The following is a 27,818-nucleotide window of genomic DNA, read 5'->3' on the forward strand; positions in this document are numbered from 1 at the left end:
TCATCAGGGCATCTCTGGAAGAAATTCAGAAAAAATTGGCAAACAACCCATCCTGCCAAACTCTAAGGGAAGAAGGAAAAGTAAGAGGAGCTCTTCAAAGTATCAGGCCTCGAGGAGTCTATGATGAGACAAAAATCTCAATTGCACTGGCTCCATCTCAGTGATTCAAACACAAGGTTTTTTCATTCAGCCGTAAATGCCATAACCCAACACCAACAATATAATGGGAATGAAACTTGAAGATGGGAGCATCACCACAAATCCCCAGGAAATTTTGGAAATCATTATATCCCATTTCAGAAAGTGCCTTAACAGCGAAAAGGCCCACACTCAGGAGATTCCAGATCCAAGCAGAAAGCTGACTATCGAAGAGGCAGCTTCCTCTCTCACCCAATTGGTAAAGAAGAGATTCATGAGGCTGGGATGCAGACTGATGGAAACAACGCACTTACGCACCAGGCCCGGATGGCTTTAATGGTACCTTCTTCCAAACTTTTTCGTACATTTTCGGAGCAGGCTTCATTGAGGCAATCCAAAAAAAAAATTAAGCAGGGTAAACTGCTAACTGAAGTAAACTCAACATTCATAGCCTTAAGCCCCAAAGTGCCGAATGCAACATCCCCGGAAAAATTTCGCCTGATCTCCCTATGCAATTTCCTCTACAAAACCATCACCAAGACAGACCATCACCAAGATCATGGCTTTAAGATTAAAGATAGTCATTGGAATGCTGTTGAATCCAACCCTCTTGGCTTTTATAAAAGGAAGGAAAATTGAAGAAAACATCCTTCTCATCCATGATCTTCTCCATAAATTCCTTCTCCCAACAGACAAACCTTCAATGTGTCATAAGGGGGATTTGGCCAAAGCCTTTGATAACATATACAGCAAAGCACTCATCTCATTTTTGCTCAAACAGACAGGGCTTCGACCAAACCTGATCGGGTGGATTTCGAAATTTATAGACAAACATTCATTCTCAATTCTAATAAATGGCATTCCACAAGGCCCCTCTCCTCCTCCAATGGTCTCCACCAAGGTGACCCTCTAAGCCCCTTGTTATTTTGCTTAGTTATGGAGATGCTATCCATAGCTCTCGAGGATGCTTTGCAAAAAGACCAACTCTCCACTCCTTTCTCCCAAGGTACGACCTCCATCACCCATTTACTATTTGCTGACGATCTAATGTTATTTGCTATTGCAAAAATGAAAATCACTAATGGTTTACTTGCCTGTTTGAGGAAACTCTCTGACTGTACAGAATTGGAAGCAAATGTTCAAAAATGTGAAGTATTCTTTTCAGGAACAAAGCAAGGAGAAAGAAATGAAATCACTCATAGGTTCGGGATTAGAGAAGGGAAGTTTCCTAGGGCTTCCTTTGTTCACCTCCAAACTTACAGTCAAGCACTGCGTACCGCTCATTGTAAAAGTACGAAAGAGAATTCAGAATTGGAGTAACTGAAACCTCTTGGGAGAGTAGAACTTGTCAAAATTGTACCTAGCTCCTTCCAGGTGTATTGGTCCATCGTCTTCAACATACCCAAATGGGTCATGGAAACTCTCGAAAAAAATTTCAAAGATTATATATGGGCAGGTGCAGAGGGCAAAAAGAAACATGATTCTATAGCATGGCCTAACATTTGCAAACCAAAATTAGGAGGCTTGGGCATAAGGAAACTAGGGGATATAAGCAAAGCTTTACAGATTAAACTCCTATGGAATCTGATCAATAATATCCTAATGTAGAGCGCGATCGGTGGAAGCGATCTAGATCTTTTTTCTTTTAAAATTTTTTTTTTTTGACAAGATAGGGATCTTGATCTTACTGCAGGCGTGGGGACACTCGGGATCGGATCAAGTGCGGAATCGTCGGCAAAGAACCTGGCATACAACAAGGGATGAAAAGATAGGAGAAATTGAAAATAAACTAAAATCAATAGTTTGCAATTCCCATTTCTCAACAAAACCAAGAAGAAAGAAAATTTCTCTCCAAATTTTAATTCATCCAAAAGCTCCCTACAAATGGGAGAGAAGAGGCTTTATATAGGCAGCCTCTAATACAACATAAAAGGTCTAAAATACCCCTAATGAAAATAAAATGCCTCCAAACTAACCATACTAATGTAAAATGACATGAAAATCTACGAACTACCACTACTAAGGTAAGACAAATGAAACGTCCTAGACTAATGAGCTACAAGGGCTGATGTAGAGAATGACAAAGGGGATGCTCCTGCATCAAACTCTCCTTCTTGAAAGAACTCGTCCTCGATTCCCATCAGCCTCGTAGTATAATGACTCCGCCTGGGTAAAAAATATAGATGATCCACTCTCTCACGGAGAGTAATAATCCATATAAGTCAGTCTGCCCCATGCATCTCATCAAGAATGGACCATTCATGCAAATGTGGCTGTCGGAACAGGTAGCAGTCCATATCAAAACAAGCATATGCTGAAAGTGGCAGTGGTATAGTGGTCCACCATGCCAACTAGCTGCAATCTCACTAAATATCTCATTTGTGTCATGTGTAACGCTTATAGGCAGCTTCATCTCAATATGAACAACATCTGCCAAGACATCCTCTACAACTATGATAATGGTGATGTCACATGTGGCATTTGCAAGTGTATGCCCCTCATGTACAACTGTGCTCACTAACGGTGTGATAGACTCTTATCTCAACATGCTATGTCATAGCCTCAATATCTCCATCATCACTGGCCTCACTATCAAGGACAACAAGATCACCTCTAGAATCAACAACATCACGGGTGTCAAGCACGCCACCATCACTGTCTGGATCTAAAATGATGGTTCCAACAACCTCTCCTGACTCAACCATTATGTTTTTCTCCCCTTCTTGTTCGCTAGCCTCATCATCGGTCTCTAGCGGTGGAGGAGATGTATGTGCATGTCGCTCGAGTATCTGCAATTGCATGGTGAGGGAATCAAGATTATCTTTCTACTTATGGCGAGCTTCCCGTTCTTGGCGATGCCGGGCCAAGAATTTTTCCCATCGGTCCTCTTGAGCTCTCTCCTCATCACGTCGTAGTAGATACTCTATCAGAGCATAAATCATCAACAAGGATCACAGACATGCTCCCATCGGCGGAATGGAGGTTTGCCCAATTCACGATGCTCTCTTTCTATGAGCATCCACATAGACTCTGTCACTTAGTCTGACAGTCTCTCTGGCACACCATAATGTCTCACGATGGTTGAAACCATAGTATCTGTGATAAACATCGAGTGCGTCGGCCCAAATCATGCACTCTGTCTCAACATCACCATAGCCATAGACATGAGGAACAAATGGTGGTGTCATAGATAGGGTTGCTAACAATGGTCTGTCCCACCAGTGGCCACGTGGTTCAATGCTTCGAAAGAGGACCCAACCCAATTCCAAGCTACAACCATATTGCACTGGAGCTGGTGGTGCTGAAATTGAATCTGTGCTTCACTGCCGATCCAACTGCTCATGAACTGGACTGCACTACCACTATACTGAGCTAGAGATTCAAAACATATTCAGGTATCTGTCTACTGTCTGGGACTTTCTTCACTGCAACCAAACTGCTAATGGAAGATTTCAGCCCAATAGATAACAAGCATTGCGTATTGAAGTCTGAAAAGAAAAACAAAAGTCTGTCCCTTCAAGGATATCCACAGCTGCAGGAACTTCCTCTATCGCAAAAGTGGTCGTCGTAATCAACACCTAGTTGAACTCCATTCCCTTTAGAACGGATTGCATTGAACTGAAATGACAGGATTCTTTGGACTGTTCACTGTTCTGTCCAGCAAATTAGTAGATACTGCCTTACACTAATTCAATTGCAACGACCAACAAAGTCTCTGGTAGGAAGCAAGATTGGACAAATGCTCCACTAGATTCGCAGGTCTGGAGAGCAGCTGTGAAGAACTTGCTCAGTACTGGATAGGAGTTTCCACTGCTCGGAACTTCGCTCGAATGATGCTTCAGATAGTATCAATATAATGCAAGTAGAAAGTTTAAATCCTGTATGCAAAATTCCAGAAAAAAAAACCCTGTAGAATAAACAAGCAATATTTGGAGGCAAGAGGTAATACTATTGTGGCATTGTAACGAGGAAATAAAACCAATGGGATGAGGTAATTGACTTAGTAGTGACAGCAATTGAGATGGGAAATGATTCACTCAGTTTAAACTCTGAACCAGTGCATATGGGTAGTTGTTTGACTGGAATTTCCTCTCAAGCGAACTTGGAATACTCCCAGCTCTAGATTAACAGACCCCTGTTTGTCAATTGGAACAGCAGCAACAATGCTTCTAGAGATTCAAGATACTACCTCAATCGAACTGATGCTTATCCAAGTGAGCAGCTCATGAATTTTCAGACCTTCAATCCACAAGGAGGGTTAGACTTATAGTAGCTTGTTAGTCTTGAGTGCAGGTCAGAGTGCTTTCATGGATGGTTATTTTGGATACAGTTCTTACGAATTCAGCTCATTATTCAGTGGTGAGCACAATTGCAGTTAGGAAATAGGCTTGGCGAAGAGATTAACAGCACAGAAAATGAAACTTGCAATTTAATCTTGGAGACAATTCACAAGCCACCAATGGAGCAAAATGCAAACTTGCCGGGTTTAGACAGTGATGCTCAATGGATCAGTTTGTGCCAATCTAAAACTATGCTTGAATAAAATCAACTGGGAAAGGTTGTGTCAAACTCTGTTCCGTTGAATTGCAGATGCACCAAAACCACCAGCTGAATTGTCAAGAGGAGAAATGGCAAGATCCTCTTGCACTTTGGATTGACTTGACTTCAACTCCAAATTGTGAACAAAAGCTGTCTCTTACCTCAGACCTTCAAATGAAGTACCAACAAGAGCTAAAACTATCTTAGCTCAATCAGAACCATGGCACCCACATGAAGCCCTATACAAAATCAAGTAACCAAGCAGCCCTTCAATAGAGATGCAGGGACTGTTTCAGTTAGAGCTGATCACTCAAGGAGCATAGCACTCCTCAGATTAGGATCTGTGGTGTGTGAAATTTTCTAAAAAAAATGTGCTCCAGCAAGCCTTTCAACAAACAACCAACAACCAACATGTAACATCAGTTCTACCACTTTTAATGCAGTATTAGGGAGTAGAGGGTTGAAGTGTGAACTTTGATCTTGTAGTAGGCGCTATTGTCTCTCAACAATACTCAAATATGTAGATGCTTGGCTGAGAAGATGTAGTAGAACTAGCTCAGTCCAGTGACAAATTTTAAACTGTTCTTCAAAGGGTTCGAGACTTCTACAATGGAACTCAAATTCAACTCAATCCCGGCTGTTAATGTCTAGAGGTTGAGCTCTGCCCCCAGAACCACAGTTCAAATGTCCGACGTTAACTCAAGCCATTAAGCAAAAACTATTTCAGCTACTATTCTTTTCAAATAGCAGACTTTCAAATAACAGAATTCTGCTATGTCACTGTCCCACAGACAATGTTATCACAACAGCACTGGAACTTTTCTTTTGTAACTTTTAACCCTTACTTACTCCTGGCTCAAACCGTTGAGAGGAAATTGGACCTAACAATAGCTCATAAAAGATCCAATCCAATAGCTTGTCTAGGAGAAACTGAGAGGTCTTAAATGTGAGTTCATTCTTCAAAATATAATTCAGCAATCGATTTTCAATACAAAACCTTCACATGCATATTAAATTTATGCAAAATTGTAGTATCAAGACTTTGGATCCATGTTTGCTCTTCAAGAGACACAGCCAACTATATTTAAACGTCTAGGCTTCTCGAGAAACTAAGTGCCAACTACAAATCCAAGGGTTCGGTGGTTAATTTCAATATGTTCCAGAATTTCCCTTGCAAGCACTAATCATAAAATCCACTCATAAAAACTGCAAAGTCACAGCTCATCTCTTTTGCCTTCAACCAGAAATCAATTTCTCAAGAAACATTTGGAATTTGGAATTTCAAATCCTTAAATGGAAAGTTCGAAATTGAAACCCAGATCTAAGAGAAATTTGACAATATATTATCTCAGATCTGTACCTTCAATTAAATTAAACTCCACTAGTTCAAACAGAAATCAATAGTTGTTATGATTTCCCTAAATCAACAGATTCTGGAATACTTACAGGTAGGGATGAAATTGGAAAAGAACAGGGCACTTCAAGTGCAGACACAATTGTAAGCAGAATCGGAGCTTTCCAACTCAGATCTCCGCAATCTATAATCGAATTTGCAGAAATTTGGGATCACAACCGGTCTACCATCCAAAAACAATCAATCTTCAACAATACTCATGAAGCAAGAATATTCCAGGATCCACGAAAGCTAAGCAGTTTCGTAATATTAGCTCTGATACTAAATTGATATAGAGCGCGATCGGTGGAAGTGATCTAGATCATCTTCTTGTTTTTTTTTTTGAATTTTGGACAAGATAGGGATCTTGGTCTTACTTCGAGCGTGGGGACACTCAGGATCGGATCAAGCACGGAATCGTCGGCAAAAAACCTTGCATGCAACAAGGAATGAAAAGATAGGAGAAATTGAAAATAAACTAGAATCAATAGTTTGCAATTCCCATTTCTCGAGAAAACCAAGAACAAAGAAAATTTCTCTCCAAATTTTAATTCATCCAAAAGGTCCCTACAAATGAGAGAGAAGAGGCATTATATAGGCAGCCTCCAAACTACCCATACTAATGTAAAATGACATGAAAATATACGAACTACCACTACTAAGCTAAGACAAATGAAAAGTCCTAGACTAATGAGCTACAAGGGCTGATGTAGAGAATGACAAAGAGGATGCTCCTGCATCATATCCCCACTCCATTAAAAACATCATAGGGTTTCCGAAGCATCTTAAAAGCAAGAGAGCTGGCAAAACCATTCATATGCTACTCAATCAGAGATGGTAGAGACATAGAATTATTGAGTCAACCTTGGCACCCGAAAGGTATTCACAGTAATCTTTTCTCCAAAAGAAGCACATATTCTTTCCTGGACTGCATCGAAACTCTTGATCAAATTTACATAGATGGACAACGGGATTCCATACTAGACAAAGGAACTCTCGAAGAAGAAAAAGATCTGCTTGAAGGCATTTTCAGTTCGAACAACATAAACGGGCCAGTGTGGAAATCATTCATCAACACTCCCATGGACAAACACCATATGGCAAAAGGGTCACGTTCCTCGCCACGCAACAGTAACCTGGAAAGCCAGTCAAAATAAACTCATTACAAAGGATCGCTTATTGTTCCTGGGTAACTCACTGGATATTGGCTGTGCCCTATGTACATAACAGGTATCTTGAATAGACAAATCATCATTTCTTCAAATGTAGTCATTTGGAGTGGATATGGAGATCAATTTTATGGCATGTAGGAGTCAAAGGAAGGCCCCGAAATACAATATAGGAAGAGGATAAGTGGGTCAAGATTTCCTCCCCAGGTAAAGGTCAGGCTACTAAGGCCCTCAAACTAAGCTTCTCGGCAGCAATCTATATGATATGGAAGGAAACAAACCTAAATTTTTTGAAAAGAAGAAGAGACACAAACAACAAGTCCTTCAAGAAATCCTCAAGGGCGTTAGAAAAAAACTGAATGCCCTCCATTTGGTCCGCAAGCAACGAAATTAATCAGAGAGCAGTTGCAAATTTTGGATACAGTTTCATGCCAAAGCAAGAACGCACGAAAGTCTGTAAGTGGCAGAAACCCCAGGAGCTGGAATCAGAGGGATTCTCAGAGATGATAAAGGAATGCCTTATGGGCTTTTCTCCGAGCAAGTCAATAAAGAAGAAATTTCTGAATTGGAGCTTATATTGTGAAATAGACTGGAATTAAGCTAGCTCAATAGATGGGGATGGAAAACATTTGGATTGAAGCAGATTCCCTATTTGCTGTCAACATCATTAATGGGAAAAGTAAACCTCCATGAAGAAAAATTACGATGATAAACCACATAAGAAAATCCTTAGAAATTTCAATTCAAGGAGTGAAAATCGCACCTATGGAGGGAGGCTAACTTGACTGCTGAATTTCTTTTAAAGCCAGATTGCCCCTGTAAAGGGGGCAACATTCCTCTGCCACTCATCCCTCCAGAACTCATGGATATTATTCAATCAAACAGGGAGGAAGACTTATATGTGCGTCTTTAGTTTCTTCTTTGTACCTCCTCTCTTCCTTAGATTCTTTTTTTTTTCTTTTAAAGCCAGATTGCCCCTGTAAAGGGGGCAACATTCCTCTGCCACTCATCCCTCCAGAACTCATGGATATTATTCAATCAAACAGGGAGGAAGACTTATATGTGCGTCTTAGTTTCTTCTTTGTACCTCCTCTCTTCCTTATATTCTTTTTTTTTTCTAATTAATCCAATGGTAGGGGTCCCGACAAACCCTAGCTTACTCATAAAAAAACTAGAAAATGTTATCAGCACTACTATATTTTGATGAGGGCACTCCTCACTTTATTAAAAGTACGGTATGGCCTGCACATACCTGCACCATAGGATGATCCAAACTGTCCATTAGATGGGCCACAGCCTAAATAGGTTGTGCCCCCAAAATCATTTCCATAGGTTGATCTTAACCCTCATATCTGAATGTTAGAGGGTTGATCCTAACCCTCTAAAGATAGTACGGTACCCCATTTTTATCAATTAATCCGAACTTAGCAAGTTTTGGGCCAATCCAGGAACATACATAATATCTTGAATTTGTTTCTTGCCAACCACGGTAGAAACTACGATGGGACCAATTCCATGGGCTTTAATATGATTGTTATCACCCATCCTCACATGTGGTTTGACTGTTTCAACAATTTCCAAAAAATAATCATTTTTCCAGGTCATGTGGTTACTACATCCACTATCTAAATAACATATTTCATCATTCAATTCAACATTGCTAGTAAGACATGATAAAAACAAGTTATCTTCTTTCTCACTTTTTTCACCTCTTTTTTCTTCATTATAATTTGCTTGTTCTCTTGCCTTTTCATGACAATTTTTTTCAATACGACCATACATTTTACAATATAAACATTGTGGTAAATTTCTATTTTGATTTTCACTATCCTTATACCAACAATCCTTATCAGTATGATTTGATCTTTTGTAAAAGAACACTATAAAGAAGTAGAATTATGGTTGTCTTGACTCTGATTTCTTTAATAACCAATGAATTGGCGTCTTCCTCTTCCTCTGCTACAGAATACACCATGTCAACGGCCTTTTCCTCCGCAGAAACCTTTATTTTGCATCATCTGATCTTTCTTCAAATTCACTTTTGATTGAAACGCTTGCTCTAGTGAATTTTCTGCAGTCCTATTCAGTCTCTGCTCATGTGCTTGCAAGGAACCCATTAATTCATTCATAGAATATGTAGATAAATCTTTAGACTATTCTATGGCAGCAACTACATGTCAAATTTATGAGGAAGACTCCTTAACACTTTTTCAACAATATTTTGATCATTTAACTTTTTCCCATAAGTTCTTATTCGATTTACAATAGAACTAACTCTTGTGAAAAAAACCTGAATTGATTCAGTAGTTTTCATAATCAAATTCTCAAAATCACAATGAAGGGTTTGTAACTTAGTAGAGATTACCTTCGACGTACCTTGGTATTCTTCTTGAAGCAAATCCCATGCTTCTTTTGATGTATATGCAGCCATAATCCTTGAAAATATTGGTTCCTCAATGGCTTGTTGGATGAGGAAAAGTGCTCTTACATCCTTCTTTTTGCTCTCCTTCAATTCGTTCTTTTGTGCCGGGGTCAATCTTTCCTGTTCTGCAAAATATTTATACCCATTCTCTATCAATTCCCATAAATCAAAAGACATAAACAACGTCTTCATCTTAATAGACCAAAACTGAAAAATTATCACCTTTAAATAAAGGAAAGTTTTTCTGAAAATCTGAAGAATTGGTATTACTTGCAATGTTGTTAACTTACCGAACCCTTGCCGGTCTTCTCTTGAATTCGTCCTTGGCATTTCTGCTATGATACCAATTTGTAGGAATTCTTTTAAACTAAAGAACGAGAGAACTTTAACTAAATAGAAGAAGCATTCTTTATAGATAGAAGAAAACATTACTGTGTTTGTTTTATTCCCTTCAGCCGTTTAAAAGTAACCCCTTCCAACCTTTAAATAATAATATTTGCCTCATACGTGCAACACTCAAAAAGCCATATGTTTCTACCATTCCTATAAGAGATATAATTCTCTTCCTATAAATCATCTACAAGACCCTATCAAGATTAATATAATAAACACTAAAAACACACCGACTCTCAGGTTTTCTAGAGTAGAATGAGATAGGCATGGCTTTATGTGGACCCCACAAGTTGAATTAATCTCCAACAAGGGAGAAGTCAGAATAAATTGCAGAAAGGTCAACTAAGACTCTCTCTCTCTCTCTCTCTCTCTTTATTAAAGTGTATTTTTTGGGTAGCTTTATTTTATTTTTAGTTTTATTTTGAGTGTTGTAGTGAGGGCAAATATGTACTTTTGTGTCCATGGGCATGTTGGTCTTTTTGCCTAGCTTGCACATGTGTGAGCCACACATGTTTGCTCCATCTTTTCCCACTACCTACCTATTTCAAATTCAAACCTTTACTTGGAACTCCAAACCCACTACTTCCCTAAGCATTTAAGACACCACTTTCCCATACCCACTACCATTTACCTAAGTTATCTTGTCTTTACTTTCCTTCACTAAGCCTATTCTCATTAACTTCATTTTGGTAGAGATTCTCCACAACCTAGACCTCCATTGAAGCTCCATTGAAGCTCTCTTGTGTGCAAGCTTTCCTCTTGAAGCTTTCTTCTTTTTATTGTTGTTTATCTTGTAGTGTTGTTCTTTGTATCATATATTGAAGCACATCTCTTTTGGGCATTGTTCTTCTTCTACTTGGTTGTTCATCTTGGGCTAGTGTAAACTTCGATTTCACTATTTGAGAAGAGGATTTTCCGGTGTTGTGAAATCCGTCTTTCTCTATATGGTATCAGAGCCACAAGGGTGGTAGTTGGTGCTTGTCAAGAAATCCTTGGTGAAGAAGTCCAATCGGTGCTTTGAAGATGGATATGAGTGGAAGGGTTAGTGGACTCGGCATTGAGTTGCTAAATCAATCAAATTACAAGATATGGAGAACATGTATGGAGTCTTATCTTGTGGGAGAAGATTTATGGGATGTTGTTTGTGGAGATGCAAATATGACTCCGGAAGATACATAAGAAAATGGCGATGTGTTGAAGGCGTGGAGGATGAAGAATGCCAAAGCCGAATTTCTTTTGAAGCGGTCTATTTCGCATGACTTGTTTGAGCACATCATTGGGTGTAAATCGGAGAGTGAGATTTGGACTACCCTTGATGGATTGCTTAACAAGAAGAATATGGCTCGTCTACAAATGTTGGAGAATGAGTTGGCAAATACTACACAAGGTGGTCTCTCTATTTCTCAATTCTTTTTGAAGATCAAGAATCTTTGTTCGAAGATTTCTTTATTGGATCCGGAAGAGCCTATTTCAGAGGCACGAATGAAGCGGCATATTATTCGTGGGTTGAAAAGAGAGTATCTTCCTTATGTTACGTCGATTCAAGGGTGGGATCGGCAACCTTCTTTGGTGGAGTTTGAAAATCTTCTTGCTTCACAAGAGTCTTTAGCTAGACAAATGGCGAGTTGTTCAATATCCGGGAGTGAAGGAGAAGCATTATTTTCAAGCAACAAGAAGCCTTCCAACAAATATAAAGAGAAGAAAAATATTCCAAGTAAAGGTGGAGATGAAGGAGGATCATCCGTTATGGGTAATGGAAACCGAAAGGGTATCAAGTGTTACCGATGTGGTAAACTTGGGCATATACAAAAGAATTGCCGTGTGAAATTGAAGGATGATAATGTAGCCGAAAATGTTGATGACCGAAAAAATGAAGAAGATTGGGGTAGATGTTTCATGGCGGAAACTACTACGGTGGGTGCTTTGGCATCCATCAATTTTGAGGATGATTGGATTGTCGATTCCGGTTGTGGGCATCATCTTACCGGCGACGAATCCAAATTCTCAAAGTTCTAAAAATATGAAGGCAATGATGCTATTATCACGGCGGACAACACCATACATCCGGTAGAGAAAGAAGGGGTCATTACCATTGGTGGTGCAAATGAGGATTCTATTACACTTAAGAGTGTGTTTCATGTTCCCGGTATGAAGAAGAATCTTTTCTCGGTCGCAAATGCGGTTGATGAGGGAAATTAAGTTTTGTTCGGGCCTAAGGAGGTGTAATTTCTTCGGAATATTTCAAGCTTGAAGGCGGATGTTGCCTACACCTGTAAGAGAGTTAAAGATTTGTTTGTTTTATCGGCTTCAACCTTATATGTTGATAAAATGATTACAAATGATGGCGCTTCAATTTGGCATGCTAGATTGGGTCATATTAGCATGAATAAATTGAAGGTCATGGTGATTAAGAATCTAGTGAATGGGCTACCAAATTAAAATTCCTTTGGTAGTGAAAAGGTGTGTGAGGGTTGTCAATATGGTAAGGCACATCGTCTTCCATTTGATAAGTCTCTTTCAAGGTGCAAGGCTCCATTGGAGCTTATCCAAAGTGATGTAATGGGACCTTGTAAGACACCTTCACTTTCCGGCTTCTGCTATATGTTGTTATTTGTTGATGATTTTACTAGATTCACATGGGTGTATTTTATAAGGGAGAAATCCGATGCATTGTCTAAGTTTGTTGAGTTCAAGAAGACCGTTGAAGGTGTACTTCACAAGAAGATCAAGTGGTTGAGAACCGATAATGGTGGGGAGTTTACTTCCGATGACTTTTTTATATTTTTTTGTGATCATGGTATACAAAGGGATCTCACTTGTGCCTATACGCCTCAACAAAATGGAGTAGCTGAGAGGAAGATTAGGCATCTTGTGGAAACTTGTAAAAGTTGGTTGCATGCAAAGAACTTACCCAAAGCCTTATGGGCGGAAGGTATGGCATGTGCAACTTATGTGATTAATCGGGTGCCTCTTAGTCCGATTAATATGAAGTCTCCTTATGAGTTGATGTTTGGAGTGAAGCCTAGTGTCAAGCATTTCAAGGTTTTTGGTTCAATTTGCTATCGCATGTGCCGGATGAAAGGAGAACCAAGTTGGATGCTAAGGCGAAGAAGTGTATTTTCATTGGGTATGATGAAAGGAAGAAAGGTTGGAAGTGTGTGGATCCTACAACTCACAAGTCCATTGTTTCAAGAGATGTTGTGTTTGATGAAGTCTCTTCCTATTATGGTTTGGATGGTGGTTCCACTAATGGCGTGGGTGTAGGTGAGCACATCCTTGTTGAGGTTGAGCCTTAAGCAACAATGAACTTGCCTTTGACACCAAATGCTCCAATGGAATTTGGGTCTTCTTCTTCTTTGCCGATGGAGGATCAAGGTGATAGGGGGAGTGATGTTGCACGTCATGTTCAAGAAGATGAGCAAAATGAAGAAATTAATGAAGAGGAGTATAGTGCATCACATCCTAGAAGATCGAAAAGAAAGATTGTCAAGCCGGCACAGTATTGAGATGATAACATGGTGAGCACTTATTCTTGTTTCCTTTCCGGTCCATTTGATGACAATGAGCCTTCTTGCTATGATGAAGCAAAAGGGGTGAGAGAATGGAAGGATGCCATGGATGAAGAGATGAATGCACTTGTGAAAAATGAGACTTGGGATCTTGTTTATAAGCCTAATGATGTGAACCCGGTTACATGTAAATGGGTATACAAATTGAAGCGGAAAGCGGATGGGAGTGTGGGTAGATTCAAAGCAAGGTTGGTGGCTAGAGGGTTCTCTCAAAAGTATGGAGAGGATTATGAGGAGACCTTTAGTCCCATTGCCAAGATGACTTCCGTTCGAGTTGTAATTTCATTGGCCACTTGTCATAGTTGGAAATTGTTTCAACTTGATGTGAAAAATGCATTTTTGTTTGGTAAGATTGACAAAGACATCTACATGGAGCAACCGCCAGGTTACAATTCAAGTGATCATCCGACTCATGTTTGCAAGCTCAGAGTTGCTCTTTATGGGTTGAAGCAAGCTCCAAGGGCGTGGTATGGTAAGATTGCCGAATACTTGCAATTTTGTGGTTATTTTGCATCTAACTCCGATTCTAATTTATTTGTGAAGAAAGACAAAGGCTTGCTTGTTATTGTGCTTCTTTACGTCGACGACATGATAGTTACCGGCAACAATGATGTTGAGGTTGCAAAGCTAAGGGAGGAGCTATCTATTCATTTTGAGATGAAAGACTTGGGAGAGCTAAGTCACTTTCTTGGCTTGGAGGTGGAGACCTTGAAGGATGATGTTCTAGTTTCTCAAAAAGGCTATGCGGAGAAATTAGTTGGAAGATTTGGGATGAGTCAAAGTAAAAGATCATCTACTCCTCTTGATCCCAACATAAAGATAAGGCGGGGAGAAGGCAAGCTTCTTCCGGATGCACGGCCATATCGTGCTCTTGTGGGTAGTCTCATCTACTTGACTATCACAAGACCGGACATTTCTTTTCCCGTTGGGCTTGTTAGTCGCTATATGCAAGCGCCACAGAAACCACACTTGGAAGCGGCAAAGAGAATTTTGAAGTATGTGAATTCTACCGTTGACTTTGGGTTGCTTTACAAGAAAGGGGTTGATTTTGTGTTGAATGGATTTACCGATGCCGACTATGGAGGGGACTTGGATGATCGGAGATCTACTTCCGGTTATGTGTTTTTGTGTGGATCGGCGGGTGCTTCTTGGTGTAGTAAGAAACAAGACTCGGTGTCTCTTTTAACAACGGAAGCGGAATATAAGGCCGCCGCTCTTGCATCTCAAGAATGTGTTTGGTTGCTGCGGTTGATTGAAGATGTCCATTTACCTATCCACAAGGCGACGACTATTCTTGGTGACAACCAAAGTGCGCTCAAACTTGCCACAAATCCGGTTTGTCATGCAAGAACAAAGCATATTGAGATCGAGTATCATTTCATTCGTGAAAAGATGTTACATGGTAAATTGGTGTAGCGGAAGTGAGGAGCAAAGAGAACATTGACGACATCTTTACTAAGTCACTTTCCAAAGGACCATTTGAGCTACGTCGGGATAAGCTTGGAGTAGTTTCCAAAAAATCACTTTAAGGGGGAGTGTTAAATTTTAAAGTGTATTTTTTGGGTAGCTTTATTTTATTTTTATTTTGAGTGTTGTAGTGAGGGCAAATATGTACTTTTGTGTCCATGGGCATGTTGGTCTTTTTGCCTAGCTTGCACATGTGTGAGCCACACATGTTTGCTCCATCTTTTCCCACTACCTACCTATTTCAAATTCAAACATTTACTTGGACTCCAAACCCACTACTTCCCTAAGCATTTAAGACACCACTTTCCCATACCCACTACCACTTACCTAAGCTATCTTCTCTTTACTTTCCTTCACTAAGCCTATTCTCATTAACTTCATTTTGGTAGAGATTCTCCACAACCTAGACCTCCATTGAAGCTCTCTTGTGTGCAAGCTTTCCTCTTGAAGCTTTCTTCTTTTTATTGTTGTTTATCTTGTAGTGTTGTTCTTTCTATCATATATTGAAGCACATCTCTTTTGGGCATTGTTCTTCTTCTACTTGGTTGTTCATCTTGGGCTAGTGTAAACTTTGGTTTCACTATTTGAGAAGAGGATTTTCCGGTGTTGTGAAATCCGTCTTTCTCTATACCCTTCAGCCGTTTAAAAGTAACCCCTTCCAATCTTTAAATAATAATATTTGCCTCATACGTGCAACACTAAAAAAGCCATATGTTTCTACCATTCCTATAAGAGATATAATTCTCTTCCTATAAATCATCTACAAGACCCTATCAAGATTAATATAATAAACACCAAAAACACACCGACTCTCAGGTTTTCTAGAGTAGAATGAGATAGGCATGGCTTTATGTGGGCCCCACAAGTTGAATTAATCTCCAACAAGGGAGAAGTCAGAATAAATTGCAGAAAGGTCAACTAAGACTCTATCTCTCTCTCTCTCTCTATATATATATATATATACAGAGAGAGAGAGAGAGAATAGTGTTCCTGCGCAGCTGCTTCAAAAACTCATGTGACCCACATTTTTTGGGTAATCCAAAGAATTCATTTGAAAGGCCCTTCCATGGATAGGGTGTATACCAAAAATCATCCCTATAGGATCATCCTAACCCAATGAAAGGTGGAGGGGAAAATGGACAGACACTGTTTCTGACCATTTTTTCCCTCCACAAATGGTAGGGTTAGGATGATCCTTAAGGGCTCATTTTTGGTACACACCCTATTCATGGAAGGGCCTTTCCAAATGAATTCTTTGGATCACTCCAAAAATGTGGGGCCACATGAGTTTTTGAACCAGCTATCTGAGCAGCTGCGCAGGAACACTTTTCTCATATATATATATATTGAAAAAATAAGGGTAAGGCATTTATTAAATATGAATATCAATAATAAAAGTGTTGGAATTTAGAAGCTAAAGTACTAATTAAAAGCCCAGAAGGACAAGAATTACACCACATGAGAGTCTGGTGGTTATTGTGAAATTGGTTATCGAAAGTATTATTTCATAACTTCTGCATCTTACAACTTGGCTTCTTCGAGCCCAAGAGAAAAATCCTCCAACTCAACAATATGGCAATGTTTACAGAAAGAAAAGCTTATTAAATAAAATCAAACAAAGACAATCGGTGCAGCCGGCCTATAAAGACAACCAAAAGAAACCCACCCTAGTAACCCTACTTTCTCTTAATTCACCCTCTTGCAATTCTTCCTAATTTGCCCTTTCTTTCTGGTCAAGGGCTTTATGTTTCCCATTTTCATCATAGACTTCGTAAAATAGGCTGAGAGAGCTTCTGAGTTGTAGCTGTAGCTCCTCACTAATCCATCAGTTGAACCACCATTGAACAAAACCTGATCAGAATGAAGGAGTCCTTTCTTCCCAACCAAGTCCTTAAAGTAGTTCACGTCGAAACGTGTGGGCGTCATGTCCAGGCCCTCGAGGTTGTCGTTTCCTCCAGAACGGGACACGATGCACGAAGCTCTCGGGCAAAGCTAGCATCAATGTTGGTTTCATTGTAGATCTGGTTTCGGAAGTTGAGACATCGTGCAAACCCTATGGTGTGTCCACCAGAAAGGGCCACCAGGTTCCGCTTACCTAAACCCTGCTTCTTGAAGTTGTTAATGAGAGCTGGCAGGTCCATGAAGGGAGCAGGAATGTCATTGTTCGCGTCTGTCCGGCTCGCTGTGGTTGAGTCTCTCCTCCCTAGCTGCACCTTCCATGTTGGACCTCCTAACTATACAAACGCAACAAACAAAATGCCCATAAAAGTCACTACGAGATTGAACAATCAAGCAAATAAACCGGAACTACTAATTTGTAAGTAATACTTTATAATCCTCATTTAAAAGTGTTACCTTTATTAAGAAAGTTAATTTAACCAAGTTGCCTGTTTTTTTAACCAAAACAGAGAAAATATGTGGGATGGTGCTAGTGTGTAAGAATATTATGTATAGTGAAAGTTATCAGCACAACTATATTTTGGCATTTGCACAAACCCATCTGTCTTTTCTTCTTTAATTGGCTTGTGAGAGCTTTTTGGGAAATGTAATAACCTTTTAACAGCTCTATCATATATATATATACTATATAACAGAAGAGAAAAGAAGAGAATTTTTTGAATTTTTTATACTATATAGCAGAAGAGAAAAGAAGAGAATTTTTTGAATTTTTTGAAAATTCTATGAGAATTACACATCACTTTTTTTGACTTTTTTTAACAAATGCACGCATTCAACCCACATATTTTCAATCCTACCCCGTCCTTTATGCTTTTTAACAAAGGCACCCATTAAAGCCACATAATTTCAATCTCAACCCCCTCCTTTATGGTTTTTTAATAAAAAATCTATAGGGTGATCTTAACCATCCGATTTAAAAAGAATTATGGAAACCTCTATAGATGGAGGGCTAGGATCAGCCTATGGAAATGATTTTTGGGGCACAACCTATTGATGTTATGTTCCATCACATGGACGGTTTGGATCAACCTATGACGTGGTCCGTACAATTCTTTGTCGGCCCGTGCATCGCACAGAGTTTTTTACTAGTATATATATAGCAAAAGAGAAAAGGAGAGAATTATTTGAATTTCTCCCAAAATTCTAATAGAATTACACTTCAATTTTTTTTTACTTTTTTAAACAAAGGCACTCATTCAACCCCCATATTTTCAATCCTACCCCCTCCTTTATGCTTTTTAACAAAGGCACCCATTAAAGCCACATAATTTCAATCCTACCCCCTCCTTTATGCTTTTTTAATAAAACAAGTGGACAAAGTCAACATATTCTATTCAAAATTATGGATTGGGGGGCAGATGTTACGTAATACTACGAATTTTTGTGAACATATTACATAATACTACGGATTCAAGACACCTTGAAAAATATTGACGAATTCCGGGCACCTTAAGAGGAACAACATCTTATGGAAACCTCTATAGATTGGAGGGCTACGATCAGCCTATGGAAATGATTTTACAGGCACAACCGATATATGTTGTGTTCCATCACATGGACGGTTTGGATCAACCTATGATATGGTCCGTACAGTTCTTTGTTGGCCCGTCCATCGCACGGGGTTTTTTTACTAGTGTATATATATAAAGCGGAATCCTACAAACTGTGGTGCTGCCACGTGGCAGCCCCCCTCTACCCCGTATATTATAGGGAAAACTACCAAAAACCCCCTAGATAAAAACGTATCTTTCATAATCCCTCGAAAATATTCTTAATTACCAATAGTACATTGATAGCTTTTAATTTTTAATTTTATCCATTTTACCATTAGGTTAGACAACATGGAAATCCTTAAAATCCCTCACTCTATCACTGAATCAGCTAAATCTCTCTTATAAAGGCAACTTCTCTTGTGAGATTTTATACTGTGTAAGCCGGTGTAGTCAATTATTCTTAAAAAATTTGGATGACCCAAACCGTCAATTTGAAGGGCACACTGTAGGATGATCCAAACCGTCATTTTGATTGGAACATTGTAGGATGATCCAAACCATCCATTTGATGGGCACTCCGTAGGATGATCCAAACCGTCCATTTCATAGGCATACCATAGGATGATCCAAATTGTCCATTTGATGGGCCACAACTTAAACAGGTTGTAGACCAAAATTCATTTCCGTAGGATAATCCCAAGCCTCTGATCTATAGATCGAGGAACTGCATATTATGGAAACTTTTATAGATCAAAGTGTTGGGATCATATAGAAATGGTTTTTGGGCCTCAATATATTTACATTGTGGCCCATCAAATGGACGATTTGGATCATCATATGGTGTGGCATGTAAAGTACTTTTACATTGTAACCCATCAAATGGATGGTTTGGATCATCCTAAGGTGTTGCCCGTACAGATACTTTTTGAAAATTAATGGACTATACGAACTTACCATATACAATCTTCTTAGAGAGAGATGTTTCCTTTATTTGAGAGTGATAGATTTCCAAAGCTTTAATGTGGTCTTTAGTGATGGAGAGATTTTAGGGGTTTGTAAGGGCAATAAAATGAAGGGTACAATAGGTAAAGGAAAAAAAAGCAATTTAAGGCACAAAATGGTGTCAATGGTAATTATGAAAAGTCTGGGGGGATTCTTGTAGATATGTTTTGATCTAGGGGGTTTCTAGTAGTTTTCCCTATATTATAATGTGGGACCCAATCCCGCGAGAGGGTCGCGAGCGCGTGAGGCACTACACTCTCTCTTGGTCTCTCGTACCCACGCGAATGGCGTGTGCTTTCTATTATTGATTTTAATTACCCAACCAAGCAGACAGCAACCAAGCCATAGGGTGCAAACAAACGTGCAACCCAGTACCCATAAGGGCAGGGTTAAGCCGCCGAGCCTAGCAAGGTGTGATTTAATTCATCTTTTCCGTGAACTTGGGATCGCTAAGGCAATCCGAATTCCATGCAAAAGAGAGTGACAGAGTCGCCACCTAGATGAGGGATCTAGGACCCATAATTGATCAGAAATCTAGACTCGGTACCTGGTTACGAGAATGGAAGGTATGGGGAGTTACCACCACATGCACCATTCCTGCCCGATAATCGGTCTTCAATTCCAAAAGTTAACTCTTTTGAATTTCTTTTAAATGGCTCATTTAACTCTATATTAATGTGCGAACTACATGACGTGCATCCTAAGATCTAATTTCAGTGTAATTCCTAAATGTATATCTTGATTTTCTTAATTTGTTTGAATTCAATCTAAGTGAAAGTTCTCCTAAAATTCTAATTTCATGGAAAGTCCTAAGTGATTTAATTATTTTTAATTTAAGGATCAATGTACAAAACCCCACCACTTATGTGTGGAGTTGACTCTGGCTTGGTATGCCACTCAAGTATCCAAGTTGCCTATGTATCCCAGCCTCACAGGAATCAGAGTCGATCGTAGTTCGGTGCACCTAAACTAAGCTACTTATGCCTAACTCATCTAGGACACCGATCTAGACTGGATTGGCTGTTTTAACAGTTTAAGAGAAATTATTTAGTTCAAGTTGAAGATTTTATTATCCTATGACTTCATCTAAGATGCTATATGGTCCTAGTTAAGTGCAAGTTGTCCCTTAGACTAATGCAGGTTAACCTACATCTTAGGTAACTAGGCTTGTCCTATGAGAAAAAGGGATAAGTAGTGTAACTAGATCTATGACTTAATTGCTAATAATAGTAATCGGTCGTGATGAGGCTGGACTCCCTAACTCTAGGACTCCCTAAAACCTAGGACACGACATGACGTAAGTGTTCCTAAGGGGGCCCTAAAGGTTCCTACGATGGGAAGCCGTAATCCAACGGTTCCAAAGACATGGAGTGAGCTAGTTCAATTTGTTGAACTTGATGATTTTTTATTTCAAGGATTTTCGATTCCTAAACATCTAAGGAATACCAAAGGCTCTATGGTTCGCAAGTTTCGGCCTTGAATCGCAACTATGGAAGGGAATCGTACTCTCAACCCTTATATAATTTAGCAAGTAAGTTATAGTATCTTATTGCCTGGCATATTTCTCAGGATTTCTGTGGACAGTAGACCTCGGAGCCAATAACATACTATAATTTACGCACTCCAATTATGCTGAATCGATGGCAATTAGTATACGATTATTGTTACGATCTCGGCATCTAAATTATCCTAGCATGTTATTTTACAAAGAAAATCTATTACTCCTAAGATTTCTGTTTCAGATGGCTTAGTTATTGAATACATGATGAAAAGTTAGAATTCTCTGAAAATTTTCAAGGTGTTTTGAATTAATTTGGATTTTTAAATGAATTTTTCACAATTGGATCAGATTAATGATTTTACAAAGAAGCCTATATCTAATTAAGTTATCTGTTTCAAAAACTTTAGGATATGATGTGTTCTTGAAAAATATATTCTACTTTAATTTTTCATGATTTTAAAGATTGAAATTCGATTTGTAATTGATTTTCCACTTTCGGGTCAGATTGATGTCATTACACTAACAAATATAGCAAATTAATTCCAAATCCAACCAAACTTTTACTAGAATATTCTCGTACAAATAGGAAATTATGAGAAAACATTCAGACATTATTTCGATAATTATCTATTTTTAACAGATATATTCATAATCTGGTCAGAGAAATTAAAAATCAATAAAAAATATTAAAATATGCCCAAAATTTCTGAGAAATTCATAATATGATTCTGACTGGTGAATTCATCTTGCTATTAAATTTCAGTTTTTAAGGAGTTCGTTTAATAACATGTCCTTCATATACATGAAAATAAGTTATTTTATCAAAACAATTCCAGTAAAAATAATAATAAACTCCAAATCTTTTGAAAATTTTTGTATGATATTTAAACATCAAAAATCTACCGAGGACCAAATTTCAATCAGTTTTGAATGGTTTTATTATATGAACGATTTTTAGAACTATCAAAATCCTATTTCCGTGTATTATTTAAACGAATTTTTGAGCCATCAAAACAAATGAAATCTACAGGAATTTTTTGTTTTTTGGTGCTATTTTAACCACATTAAGACTCAGAAAATATAGCTTCACGAAAAACTCTTGGTTTTAAAACACTCACTTTGTAAAAACGATTCAAAAGCTACTAGACATCCAAATCAGTTAAACACCCAATTTTCTCATATAATGGTTCCTTTTTTACCAAAATCGATAATCAAATTTACTGACCCACCAAAATCATATTAGATCATTCATGGTAGCTTTTACAAAAATCATGAAGAAAACAAAGAATAAACTACCCTAAGCATGCTTTTCTATCTTTGATATTATAGAAATGGAGGAACTTACCGTTGATCGCGCTCCTTGTCTCTAGGGTGCGTTAATCCGAGGTATACGCTTTGTCGCACCCTTTTATACGCTCTAGAAAATCCCTTCGATGACGCTTTGAAATTTTTGTTGAAGGATCTCTCAAATTTACTAGTAAATAATGTGAGATCATTCCCCCCCAAAGAGTGTCGGTTGGATTTCTTTTATTGATGTTGGGACAAAAGGAGTGCAAATATCATTTAGAGGAGAAAGAGAGTAAGGGTCGAATTTTTTCTAAGAGAAATTATGCTTTGGTTTGGTTTTTATTTATAGGCAAAAGGCCTAGGATTGCATAATTTTAGAAGTTTCTAATGTGAGCCTTCTCTTCTTTGGCTTGTTTCCATTTTTTTTTCATTGACTTGCTTTTGTGCTTGTTTAAAAGATCTTAAAGAATGAAGAAAATTGCCCAAAATTCTTTCCCTCTCCCAAACGTGTCACATTGCTTTCCTTAATAAATTGCTGAAATAAGAATTTGCCTAAATGGACGAGAGAGAAAAGCTATTCATCTTGAAGAGGGATGCAAAATCAGATTTCTCATTGGGGTATCTTTTTCTAAAAAAATAAACATTCCATTCCCTAAAAATATTGCCTTTCCTCTTTTTAGGAAGCATGGAAAATATGAGTGAAAGATTAGAAAGTTACATTCGTATCCTCCACCCAACTAATTTTTAGGTGACCGAATAACCCTTTTATTCATTACTACCATTCCCAAAATAAACTTCTCATTGATAACAGTAGGATTCAAATGAGAAGAAATATGAAACCCACAAGATTTCTCTTGTTATAAGAATTAAAACTCACGTGGGCCACTCATATAGTGACCGAATCATTCAATTTCTACTCTTCTTCTTTCATCACAATGACAGACTCATGAGTCAAAACCCTCAGACCGAATCCCATTAAAAATTCAAATTCGATTTCTATTGTGGGTCCCTCCTTTAAGTTGTATGGAATCAACATACCCCACTTACTTTGGCCAAAACCCATAAAATCTCATGCAAAAATGCGCCCACTTACTTTGGCCAAAGCCTATAAAATCTCATGCAAAAAGGCGCGGGTCCACTCTCTGCCCGAATTCTTTCCATTAGATGATCCGAATCATCTAATTAAGAGGCTACGATATAAACAGGTTGGGTCACAAATCATTTCCGTGGAATGATCCTAATTGATCAGTTGGTGGCCACTGTACAAATTGGCCGTGCCCCTTAAATCTCCTCGATTGGATGATCCAAAACGTTCAATAGATGGGTCTTCATTGTAAATTGGTTGCGGCCCGCAACCCATAGCCATAGAATGATCCGGACAATTCACTTGATGGGCTGCGATGCAACTTGGGTGCGCCCCCCTCAACCATTTTCATAAAATGATACGAACCGCATATTTGATTGAGTCACAACATAAAAGGGCTGTGTCTCCAAAATCACTTGAATGGGATGATCTGAGCCATCCATGAGCTGCCACATAAATTGGACATACCCCGCAACTTGCCAGGATAAGATTATTTGAACTCTCCATTGATGGGTAGTTGCACAAACGGGTTGCACCCTCTTAGATCAATTCTATGGGCGGATCCAAGCCGTTCATTTGATGGGCGATAATGTAAATTGGATGCGCCCCTCCCAAGTGGGTCACAATATGACTTAATTGTGCTCCTAAATCATTTTTGTAGGGTGATCCGCACCGTTCAAATTTAAATGGGCCATACACGGGTCATGCCCCACAAATTACTTCCCTCTGATGATCTAAACAGTCCATGCGATGGGCTGCGGCATAAACGGAATATTCCTCAAAATTGATTCAAACTAGAATGCTTCGAACCATTGATTTGCTTGGCTACTATGTAATTGGTTAAACCCAAAATTTGTACTCACATAATATGATCCGAACCTTCCGTTGATGGTCCACAATGAAATCAGTTGTGCCATGTAGATTATCCCTAAGGGACGATCCGAATTGCCCATTTGTTGAACCACAAAGCCTTAAGTTGTTCCGCCAAAATGATTCAAATCATTGACTAATGGGCTACAACGAATATTGGTCGAAAATATATGGACCCCCAATGGAAAGCGATTTGATTTTTCGGATCCAAATATGTTCAAAACTCATGTTTCCCATTAAAAAAATGCAGGGCACACTTGCTTGATCAAAATGGTCAACGCGGGCCCGCCAAATGGGTCCAACTTCTCTCTTGTGTAGATTCTTGTAAACAACCCTCATCAACACTTGACGGAAAGATACAAAACGTAGTGGAAATGACCGAAAGGCTGAGAAAATATAAGAGACGGACACGAAAAGGGAAGACAATGGAAAAGGCAGATAGCAAATACTAACTCCTTCGCTGATTAAGGTGGGGCAAAATGGGGGTGTCTACATATAAATCCCCATTCACGCAACTCTCTCTCCCCTAAAAACCCTGCCCTTTCTAAGTATTAATTGGGGCGTTATTACCCTCCTCAATACTGGAATATCCCTTAAAATCAGCAATTACATTATTCTTAACTATTTGTTTCTAATTCTCTCCAACATATTATAAAGCCCCATTCACACAACTCTCTCTCTCTCTCTCTCTCCCGTAAATAACCTGCCCGTTATCACTATTAATTGGGGCGTTATTACCCTAATTCTATTAAACTCTATTAAACGCTATTCTGCAAAAATAACCCATTTCTATAAAACTCTCTCTCTTCACTCTCTCAAAACGCATGGAATTCTAAAAGACATGCATTTCAATTCTAATCAACTTAAAATACGTATTTGGGCTCTTCGTTTCATTTGCTCTTTTGCCTCCCATTTTCCATAGAACTTTTCTTCAATTTTGATCGTTGCTTTGTTCCTTTTTTCCCTATAAATTTCATTCCAAATTTATCGTTTTTCTTCGTTTCTAATTGGTGAGGCTTGGCTATTTTCCAGTTCCCTTTATTGATTTCAGCGTGTTGAGACTCGAGATGGGTTGGGGGAATGCATATATGCCACCAGCAGCATGTGGAGAAGGAAGAAGAAAAGGCTAAAGAGGTATGTTTTTAGAGTTATATAATGCTAGGTTTTATATGAAAACAAAAGGAATATATTTCAATGTTTTAAAAATGATAATCCGGCCTTGTTGGTTGATCCAAACCATTCATTTGTTGGGTCCCAACTTAAATGGGTAAGGCCTAAAACTCATCTCCATTAGATGATCTGAACCCTCCAATCTGTATTAATTTAATATAGACATCACAATATAGGATCCTCTATATGTCAGGTTACGATCATCCTATCGAGATGAGACCGTCAACTGTTTGACATTCAGCTCTTCTTTGAGAAAAGAAAGAAGATTGCTGATATTAGCACCACCTTATTTTGATATCGACACCTGTGCTTTTTTGGAGAAGCAACACGATGACAACAAAAATAAAATTGGTAATCCAAATTCTCCTAGGCCACTACAATGGATCTCCATAGTCCGACCATCCAGATGATAATTTCTATACTCTTCATTTACAGCCTATAATATGAATGGTTAGGATCATCCGGTGGATAAGATTTTTATGGCATGGCTGATCCATCTTGATGACAAAGAAATGAACAGTTTGGATAGCATGGTGTCCCCACCATTTTACACCCACTCCCATGCCTTGCATGGCCCCATGTGTATACTAATCATGTTTCTTCCCATTGTAATTCGTTTTTGTAATTGAAATTATTTTTATTGGAAAACTTTTTCCTCAGATTTTTTTTGGATTTTTTTTTCTATTTCTGATTCCAATACTCATCATGCATAATATGGGTGGGGCCATCTATAGCATGGGTTGGGCCTACCGGGTTACACCTTTTGTTTTGATATGGTAGGACCCGCAATATTTACCCAAACCCATGCATAGTGTGGGTCCCAATATTTCACACCATGTTCTGAAGGGTGAGTCACATCAACACAAGTCAAACCATGCATTGCATGGGCCCTACAATTGGCATAATATTTTATTGGGTCGGTCCCACATTCTCTCCCATGCTCATGTATAAGGTGGCACCCACGATATAACTTCATGTTTTAATGGGGTGGGGCCAATTATTTTAGACCCATCCCTAGCATGGTCTACGAAGAATCCCATTTGCATGTTGTCATTCAAATTTACTTTGCATATACATTTTAATGTTTCTTAAAATATCTAAATCTCTTATGATATGGGAAATGCAACTCCTTTTTTTAGGAAAGTCAGCTGAGACATGTGCAAATTATCATTTCCATTTCCATTCTTATTTTCTAATTTGTAATTTATAAGAGCTATTTATCCTTCTTCATCATTTTCTTTCCATTTTTTAGGCACAAGCGGCATTTCCAATTTTCATCTCATTACAAACATGGTTTTAAATTTCGGCTGAAATCCAAAATTTAGGATTTCGCCCTTTGGTCTGAAATTTCAAATTTTCAGAATTTCAGTCCGAAATTCTGGAAATTCGGTCTGAAATTTCGAACTGAAATACCAAATTTCGGCACGAAATTTCAGATTTCGGTGGGGTCCGAAATTGGTACCGAAAAAGAAATTTAAAACCTTGATTACAAATACGTCTTTTTTATTTAAAAAACCGTTTTAAATGCTAAATATACTATTTTTCTCGCCCCGCACATCGCACGGGTCTGCAACTAGTAAATACTAAAAGGCAAGATGGTTTTTGAAAACATCAAAATATGGTTGTGCTGATATCATTTCCCATCTATTGTGTATTATTAATGCACTTAATATGAATTATATTCTTATATAATGAAGATATTAAGTGCATAGAATATAGATAGATTGAACTTATAAAAACAGGGGGATATATATATTAAGTGTATAGATAGATTGAACTTATAAAAATAAGGGCATATATCCATCTAGGGGTGTTTACGCACCGCAACAACAGAGTCCCGAGCGGCAATTGCCAATATATCTACACAAGACACAACTGGGCCACCACAGACTATATCCACCGCTGACTTGATCTTGTCAACAACATCAAATCCTCGGGCCGAGTTGCGGTTGGGGAGGGCATTCTTCTCCCCATCAATTTTGTCTGTATCGTCTAGCAAAATTGAACCATCACAGCCCTAAAAAAACAAGATCAACTGAGAAACCATTAATGAGATTTCATCAAGACTCCATACATAATCATGCTTAGGTAGGTGTAATCGTAACACAAATTTGAGCATACATTGACGAAGCAATCATGGAAGTAAAGGCGAAGCAAGGAAGCACCCATGCGGCGTTCTTTCTGCACAGCTTCGTCCACTACTTTCCTAATGGCTGGTAAGGCCTTGGGGCAGATTTTTTGATAGAATGTGGGGGAAAGGCCTTCAGAAAAGGCAGTGGTTGCAAGAAGCAACATGACCAATAGCTAAAAGAAGAAAGGAGACGACATTATCTCTAATTAATGAGCAAGGGAATACTTGTAA

The 27,818-nt window shown here is 38.6% G+C and overlaps 1 protein-coding gene, 1 long non-coding RNA gene and 1 pseudogene across 3 annotated transcripts; 1 reads left to right on the forward strand and 2 right to left on the reverse strand.

Moving 5' to 3' along the window:
* Nucleotides 1–1,914: 1,914 nt before the first annotated feature.
* On the reverse strand, nt 1,915–8,295 carry LOC143880234 (uncharacterized). Its single transcript, XR_013251596.1, has 2 exons — nt 8,003–8,295; nt 1,915–7,206 (listed from the first exon to the last, which is right to left on the reverse strand). It is a non-coding gene; the product is annotated as an uncharacterized LOC143880234 (long non-coding RNA).
* Nucleotides 8,296–11,263: 2,968 nt separating this feature from the next.
* LOC143878926 (uncharacterized) lies at nt 11,264–12,070 on the forward strand. The gene has a single exon (XM_077381142.1). The coding sequence runs from the start codon at nt 11,264–11,266 to the stop codon at nt 12,068–12,070; it is 807 nt and encodes a 268-aa protein (XP_077237257.1).
* Nucleotides 12,071–16,776: 4,706 nt separating this feature from the next.
* LOC143878556 (peroxidase RIP1-like) lies at nt 16,777–27,809 on the reverse strand (annotated as a pseudogene). The gene is made up of 3 exons (XR_013251014.1): nt 27,578–27,809; nt 27,279–27,473; nt 16,777–17,324 (listed from the first exon to the last, which is right to left on the reverse strand). The product of XR_013251014.1 is annotated as a peroxidase RIP1-like (transcript).
* Nucleotides 27,810–27,818: the final 9 nt, after the last annotated feature.

The sequence above is a fragment of the Tasmannia lanceolata genome, unplaced genomic scaffold (genome assembly GCF_043159265.1).
Source record: "Tasmannia lanceolata isolate RefF3 unplaced genomic scaffold, GAP_Taslan_0.1 ptg000006l, whole genome shotgun sequence".
NCBI classification, from domain to species: Eukaryota; Viridiplantae; Streptophyta; class Magnoliopsida; order Canellales; family Winteraceae; genus Tasmannia; species Tasmannia lanceolata.